An 8,580-nucleotide genomic window follows, 5' to 3' on the forward strand; every position below is an offset into this window, starting at 1 on the left:
CATGCATTTGGCCATATTTCAATTAGTGCTCCAGTGGGCCCATGATACCAATACACCTATAGGTACCAATACACCTATAGGACTAGACCAATACACCAATAGGTACCAATACACCTATAGGACTAGACCAATACACCAATAGGTACCAATACACCTATACACTGACACACCAATAGCTATTGGTTTTGTCTATTGGTAATTTTTGCTAGGGAAGAGACAGAGCATAACCTCCTTACCCCATTTCTTACTTGTGCAACTACTCAGCACCTCTTCTTCCACGTGTCATCACTTATAGGTGGGGTGTAGGAGCAGCACCCAAACAGCGTCATCCTTGATCTTCTGTTCTATTATGTGCTAAACAGGATTACTGGACATGCCTTAGCGCCAAATGGCGTCCCTGCTTTCTCTGATGAAACATGTTCGTACCTTTTTTACTTAGCTGTATGGCCTGCCCACCTTCTGGACAGTTGCCCACACACAACGTGGCTTCACACTAAAAGCAGCTTGTGTTCCCTACTTGCGGAACCTTCGAGCCTGCTACTTAATTTTCCCCAACGCTGTAGTGTAAATTTTAGATGTAGACCCCCCGGTTGCTCCTAATGAGGCTATGCCCTCTTTCTCCATTTCAGTTTCCCACACAATGCAACTTTGGCTGCACAACATATGCACACAGAGCACCAGACCCTATGCTAGAGAGAAAAGTACTGTCGTAGTGCTGAGATGCACAGACTGCCTTGTAGACATCACACTAAGTGTTCATCAACCTTTACCACACTCACTAATAACTATTTCGTATAAAAAAGCCAATGACTCTAAAGTAAAGAAAACAAACCGTAGTAAAAAAATATTGCACCGCTACAGTGAAGGCCTCAACAAATTCATTTCTTCTGGCCAAATTAAGCAAACGTCCGGGTTTGTTCCATTTTGAAGAGAATCAACTGAAACATGATGTGCACCACAAGCTCAGTAGCCACATACATGTTTTTGAGATGGTTGTGCACTATTAGGCCGAGAAGAGTGACAGTGGATACTGTGCCATATTTCTGGCTTATGCATGCAAAAATCTCTTTTATCAGTTTGTAGAGACTCGAGTGAAATTTGGTACACGAACTGCTTCTATCATGGACATGCTTTTACTAGTGAGTTATGTGTAAAGAGTATCAAAAGAGATTGAAATGCCAACATGCGTTTCACTCCATCTCTTGTTGAGTAAACGCCAGTGCCAAATGTGGGCAGTAGGCAACAGCAAGCACTGGCAGAGAGAAAACCTTCAACAGTTTTGGGTGGACATGCCCATGTTTGAACTCCAAGAAATTGTGTGGCCCAAGCAATGTCTCAGTCAGGAAGTGATGCAGGACATTTCTTTTTCCCTTAAATTACACAATTTTCATGAACAGCAATCTTGACAACTAAAGAACGACTGTGGAGCTTGGTGAGCAGATAGGAAACAAGATGAATGCAAATTAAAATATCAACTGTTTTTTGAAGAAATACCCCAGATAACTGTGTTCGGTCATCTTAGCGAACATAAGGTTAAACGTATAAGCATGTTTGAAACTGTCATCGTGGCAGGACTCATTCAGTCACACCGTGTCCTTTGTTATATTGTCCCTCACCTGGATAGAGCTTCAGTTATGTAGCATTACTTGTTTTAACCCTCTCTTGTGAATCTATAAAAACATATCAACAAGACCATGACGTAGTCTGGGAACTACGTGAAAAACAACCAGGGTGTTTGTGGCAAGCAGAGGTAGCAAGTTCACCATGCTTCCGGCTCATATTTTTGTAGCGTAAGCTACACTGGCTGAGGTTGAGCAGTGTCGCTTGGACCTTGAAGGGCCGCCCTGCACAAGCGCGAGGAGCACTGAATTGGATTGGATTAAATTGGATTGGAAAGCCAATCTAAATGAAGTACGGGTGTGTAGAGAATTGGGTCTGCAAATTCGCCGGTCTGCGGATTGCAAAGGAGTGACGTCATAGCCGTGGCAGATGCACTGGCGCCGGCGCGTGCCCAGCTGTGCACCTCCGTTGTACAGTAGCCAAGTCTGAAGCTGCACCGGAGCCGCTTGATAGCCGTTTCGCGTGGCTCCTGGAGAGCCGTGCTGCGCATGCGCGAGGAGCAGTGACTGGACTGGACTGGATTGCAAATCGTTTTATCAGCAGTAAGCATGGTAATCAGCTAACGCTAGACAACCAGGAAACTTTGAATAACCAGCTGAACCTTAGCTCACACTACGTATATCCTGGCATACCCGAGCTAAGCCACTGCTATTTTTTTTTGTTTCAGCATTCAATTGCTGCATTTTATAGAGGCAGAGTCAAGCAATAATGCAATGTCCCATTAAAATACTAAATCATATGGTGAGGCTTCCTGGACAGCTTCAAATAAATACGCTTCGTACACACTTTATGAGAACATTTTTACAGGAACGCACACTTCACAGATCCATGTGGTCATTTACATCCATGCACCTACTACTCTGGTGAACAGGTCACAAGTCTCTTTATATTTCCCATCCAGCCAACCTCCACCAACACCCCCAATGTGTATTTATCTGTACAGAGTAGTAAATAGGAGAACTGTGAAACAGAAAGAATAAAGTATCTTAGCGGGAAGCACACCATTTTGTCACACTGCACAGGAGGCACCAAGGGTCACATCAACTTCCACGTGCACGGAGAAATGCACCACACATTGGAGCATGCCACCAAAGTACAAAGTAGTTTATTATTCTACCATGTGAGAAGCCGAAGACTTGAGTAGTAGAAGACGGAATATGAAAGTATAGCACTGGAGCAGGGCCTCTTAGAGCAGGTCGTGGTTGACACAAGGAAAAGCCGAAACTGATCACGAACAAATCCTTGGAACTGCAAGAACACGCACCACACCTTCAGGCACCTTACAAATGTCACAGATGATGATGCTTGTTGTTGTTTGCAGAGTATAACTCATGCCATTTGAAAACAGTCCCAGCCACTTGATGGTTGAGCCGACTACAGTAAAATTCCAGGTATTCTTTTGGTGACAAATTTCAGGAGTAACAAGAATTTTCTATGCTTCACCCTCGTCCAGTGAAAAACCCCAGTAAACTCCAGAGGCAGGCTGACAAGGTTCCTCAATTTGGCCTCATCCAGAAGTTAAGGAGCACTGTAAAAATGTTTACAACATTACAACAGCAATGTGAAATCTAAAGACCTTAAATAAAATTTAAAAGCACATTATCGTCAGTCTGCTCTGCTGTCCCTAGACAGCGAATATGTTAATTACATAACACAAATGCGAAGTTTTTACCCAAAAAAGCAAGCCTGCATGAAAAATACAGGTCATAACTCTAATATTGAATGCTTTACTTCTGCCATTGTGTCCCGGCGTCTGTTCCCTCATCATTTTGCACCCCAGCCTCTTCACCTTCCCCCTGGTGCTGTGCACGGAAATGTTTCCTCAGGTTTCGCCTGTTCCCAAGCCCCTTCCCACATTGTGGGCAGTGAACTAAGTAATGCCTCTCGTGCACCACGAGCTTGTGTTTCTTCATGTCATCGAGTCGTGCAAACTGCGTCCCGCACTTGACACAGGCATGCGGCCTCTCCCCCACATGGGTGCTAAGGTGTCTGTCGAAGTTGTCTTTGCGAACGAAACCCCTCCCGCATTGCAGACAGGTGAGCGAGGGACTCTCAGGTGCGTGCACATCCTTCTGGTGCTGAGCCAGGATGAAGGCCCCAGTGAAGCACTCGCCACAGAGCTCACACTCATAGGCCCTCTCTTGGTGGTGAACTGCCTGCGGCTGTGTCTGAAGGCCACTTTCTATTGCGCTGCCATCCTGGCCCAGCTGGCTGACAAGGGGCCTCTTGCTGGTGTGCGTCCTCTCGTGCATCGTGACGTTGGCTCTGGCCAGGCATTGGTTGCATGAGAAGAAAAGCCTGTTAGAGCTCACTGATGACATTGCATCTGGATGGATGTCGCAGCAGTCATGACATGTCACATTCAGGTTAAAAAAAGTACTTTCTGCAGTGATGACTGCAGTGACAAATGAAGAGATGTCTTACAAAGTTAAATTGTCATTGTATGACAATGACCTTATATTAGTTCTTGTGCACATGTTTGTAGTTTCCAGCTGAAACCAAGAGTAATGGTTCCTTTCTATTACTTATGTCAACACATGCCGAGAGAACCCTGAAAGCTCGAGGGCAGGGGAACTTAGGCATCGCTAAAATATACGGGGAATGTATGCATAAAAGTTGTTAAACTTGTGCGGCATGTTAATTTTGCTTCTAAAATTATTAGCCTCGACTTAAAACTACTTGTAGAACAGTATGACTCAGCTTTTTTCTGCATGGTAATTCACGAGGTGCTCCTTCGGTAGAACATTACACTCTGCTCTGACATGAATAATTGGGTCAAATTCACAGTCACTATTGTTACCAGCATAGTTTAGGTGCATTATTCTGAATGCAAAGCACCCCCTAAAATTATGTGTACACTGCAACAGCCTACATGAATTAAATGAATGATAACTTCGTTTTAACACACCGGTTTGCCCAGCACAATTAGAGGCACCAGAAAACTAAAGCTTGCCCTTTCGTAGAAACTCTCAACTCCACATGCAGTGAGAAATGTTCATCTCAAAAGTTTACTGGGATATATTTGCAGTCCACTTTTACTACTGCCCAGCCTAATAGGAGAATAGACATGCAATTTGTGCTACACTTACAATAGATTTTACGAGCCAATACAAATACCATTTTTTATGTGATCCTTGATGACTGGCATAATTTTAAGAAATTGTGCATCCTTTTAACCCTGTTTGCATGGCTACTCTTGAAAAGACGAGCATGTGATTGCAATGTCTATAGCCGTTATTCGATGGCGCGGAATGCATGCAGGCAACCAAGTGTGCGCCACCATATCTGTGGCCAAGCGTCTGTTGCTAGGCGATGTTCTGCGCACGGCCCGCAAATCAGGCACCCCTCTTCTGCTCCATGCATACAGTTTCTCAGTAAGTATATTGTAAGAAACTCTATGCCTCCATACAACTGCGTGAGTAAGAAACTCTATGCCTCCATGCAACCGTGTGAGTGCGCCCACGGCCGGGCTAGAGCAGCGGCGTGCGCGCGTTGGTGGCGGAACTTTACGTCGAGACGGGGCTGCATTGTTCTCGCCGCCGCCGCTGTGAAGGCCGTATCAACACCGCGCGCGCCACCGCTCTAGCCCGGCCGTGGTGCGCCGTCATTCGTTACGTCGGGCTCCGCGGGATAACGGTACCTGTCCATGCTAAGCACGACTGTGAAACACGTGACTGTTTCACCTTACAAACTCTACCTCACCGAACGCACAGTATTCCGTCGAGTTCAATGTGAGTGCGATTAATAAGATCTGCCACAAATCAATACAAATCATCAATACAAATCTGCCACAATGCTTCCCAGCCATGTGAGGCCATATTTGGAGAAAATTAATTACTACTTGAACAACATCATTGTAGAAACTAAAATTCTTCCAGTGAACAGTGCTCCCGACAGCCTCATATTTCCCCTATGGGTCCTTCCACATTTCATTGTCACTTGACATGCCAGAGTACCAGTTTTTCCCACTGATCTCCACTAGAGTTGCTGGATGGCGCTTCGAGCTCTCCGGCGCGCGGCCGCCGGAAGTTCGAGCGCTCGTCCCGGAAGTCGGGCAAATGGCCGCCGTTCCAGCATAGCGCATGCTACGTATGGGCTGGTTTCGCGCGCATTCCGCCAATGCCTGCTTGTTACGCCGTTAACTGCTCAAGCAGACCAGGAAAGTCGTCTAGGAAGACGTTCCACTTGGAGGTATTACAATATTCTCTACGACGTCCGTGATACGCAGCGAAACGCAAATGTCATATCAGTGTCGTTTTTAAGCTGCGGCTCTTGTTACGCAGATTCCCTCGCTCTAAGCCAAATTTATACCGGCGTTGGGTGGCAAACTTATACCCTATTTACACAGCGAAAGTAACCGCAGTTAAGTTTAACCATGGTTACTAAACTTTAATCGCGGATATCGCAAACTGCGGTTTTGGCTGTTACACGCGAAATTGCAAGTTTGGTGACCGCTGTCACTTGATTGTGAGCGTAACAAAAATAAATTACCACACTTTTAACTTCACGATAAAAAACAAAAGAGAAGCAGTGTAGACAAAAAAAATATCGTAAAGCAGTCGCTTCTGACCCAAACGCAACGCATTCACGCGCGGCGAGGGGCTTTCCCAAAAGCTCGCAACCGGCTTGGTTTGCTTAGGTCTGTTCGGTGTTGGGAGCTTTCGGCTTAGCATCGCGGTAGATATTTGACCGCCGCTATTTGTACAACTGCGAATTGCAATCCATAGCACAATTTTTCACCGCATTAACATCGATTTTCTCGCAAGTGGAAGTTCTCTTCCGCGATCAGATTGATTTCGAAGAGCGGCGATAAGCTGTTGCTGCCGTGGTCTGGGCCGGTTCGGGCTGCTAGCAGTGCCATGCGGGAAGGCGCGCCGGCGTGTTTGCAGGCACGGCCGACGCGCGCGCCGATCGTTTCCGAGTGCTGAATACGCTTCAGGATTGCCTACTATATCCATTTTTGGCGGACTACGCGCGGAAATTACAAATTTAGCACGGCTTTTGTCGTAGTTGATCGGGCGGATCGGGAAACGAGCCGCTGCTGACGGGCAGTCGCGCTGATTGCGAAAGCGATGCGAAGAACGCAAGCGCGTCTTGGGGACAGCTTTGGGGCACCCGCTATTTCAGAACCTTCGTCTGTTCCGAACGCCAGCTGATTTTTTTTTCCTCCGCTGATGCGCCGCCACTTGCGTCCGAGACTAGTGCGATTTTGAGCACTGCGGCTGCGGAAACTGCGGTAGCGTGACCGAACTGAGGTGGCCAAGCTCAGTTTGCGTTAACCATGGTTAGCGACGTAACCGCAGTTTCGTCTGTCGTGTAACGCAGAAAACTGCGGTCTTGCCTAACAGCGGTTCGTTTAACCGTGGTTAACTGTGTCCGCGTAACTACGGTATTAAGAAGGGGCAAATGGGCTCCATCTCCAGGCAGCAGGCTCTGCAGTGACCACTTTACTGACAACTGTTTTAACAGAACGGGCGCACGAACTCGGCTACAGCCTGACGCCGCGCCCACGTTGTTTTCTTTCTAGCACAAATCCTTAGCATAAATTTCTAGCATAAATCCCGTTCGAGCTGCGTCGTCTCCTCTCAAACCAAGACTTAAGTGACATTTTTGTTCTCCTTCGCAATTAAATTCTGCTTCATATTAACGTCGCATATCTCGGTATAGCATAGTTTGCGATCTGAACGTTATCTCTATAGCCAAAAGGCAATAAAGCGAGAACAAAATGCCAAAATGCGCCAATGCGGACGCTTATCAGCGGTTGAGAAGCGTAGCAGACGCCCCACTTCCGGACGAGCCGTTGAACTTCAGGTGGCCGTGCGCGCGCCCGGCCGCGAAGCGCCATCCAGCAACTAAGTGGAGATCAGTGGTTTTTGCCCTTGGAAACTTTGGATATACATTAAATCATAACCCACCTGCTGTGGCTAGAGTAGGTGCAATGCGAGCACTGGTACTTGCCCACTGGCCTCTCAGCGTGCTTGTATCTCCTGTGTCGGTCATGCCACTCCTGGGATAAGAAGACTAAGCCACAAGTCCGGCACGGGAACGTCTGAAGCTGTTGCCTTGGGTCTCCTGCACTCACTGCAACTGAGAAACCAGTGATGGAATACAGCTATAAGAAAGGAGACACCTTCACATTATAAGCCACTCTGGCAAAAATTTCCCACTGCATAGCACTGATCCAGAGTAGATATCACAGCTCCAGTATACAAAGGGCAGAGGAACACTGCTACAACATGCTGCCACATCTATTTATGCGGAGCCGGCACAGGTTTCAAGTACACGCTTCTAACCAGAGCTTGAAATGGGGCTAGTTGGTTTTTTACTCAGAACATTGCTGGCACTAGGCGGGACAAGGACAAGGATTTACACACACAAGTGAAGCGCACCGCTTCACTTCTAGTGCTTTTCCAAGTTACACCGAGTTATCTAAGTTTTCCCCATGCTTCTTTCCAAGTTACATCTAATTAAATTTCTGTTTTCCCACTTGTTGAATGCCCCCTTTTATTCCTTACACCACAACCCCTGTTCATGCATCGCCACTCATAGTTTCAATCCGACGAATGCAGAGCCAATAGCCCACAGTCTGCTATCACAGGGCCAGAGGGAAACAAGCTAGCAAAGTCATGTTCCTTTCTCAGCTCCAAACTGGTTAAATCAGTGCAATGTGCCAACTAATAGTGGACTCATCCTCCTGCAATGTGCAATCAGCTAGCAAACCACACTATGTATCAGACACCTACGAAATGTGAGCACTAGCATTTTGAGATGACCTGTTGATGTCCTTTGTTGATAAAATTTATTTTGTTCAAAGTTTCAGTTCAATTAAAACACTTTTATCCAAACACATAAGGTACATAAAAAATTTCTCCCACCTCCCCTCGCGGGAACCCCTGTGTAGATGCGACGCATAGGGGGTTCCGTTGTTGTTTCCGTTAGGTTGATTCTGCTATCGCGTGA

General features: G+C 46.6%; 1 protein-coding gene across 1 annotated transcript; it reads right to left on the reverse strand.

Annotated features, from left to right (window-relative positions):
- Window positions 1-214: 214 nt before the first annotated feature.
- Window positions 215-7,706, reverse strand: LOC144142245 (zinc finger X-chromosomal protein-like). Its single transcript, XM_077673608.1, has 2 exons — window positions 7,536-7,706; window positions 215-3,885 (listed from the first exon to the last, which is right to left on the reverse strand). The coding sequence occupies exon 2, from the start codon at window positions 3,870-3,872 to the stop codon at window positions 3,348-3,350; it is 525 nt and encodes a 174-aa protein (XP_077529734.1). The 5' UTR covers window positions 3,873-3,885; window positions 7,536-7,706; the 3' UTR covers window positions 215-3,347.
- Window positions 7,707-8,580: the final 874 nt, after the last annotated feature.

This window comes from Haemaphysalis longicornis, unplaced genomic scaffold (genome assembly GCF_048455015.1).
Source record: "Haemaphysalis longicornis isolate Haplotype H1 unplaced genomic scaffold, Haemaphysalis longicornis Haplotype H1 scaffold_6, whole genome shotgun sequence".
Classification (NCBI taxonomy): domain Eukaryota; kingdom Metazoa; phylum Arthropoda; class Arachnida; order Ixodida; family Ixodidae; genus Haemaphysalis; species Haemaphysalis longicornis.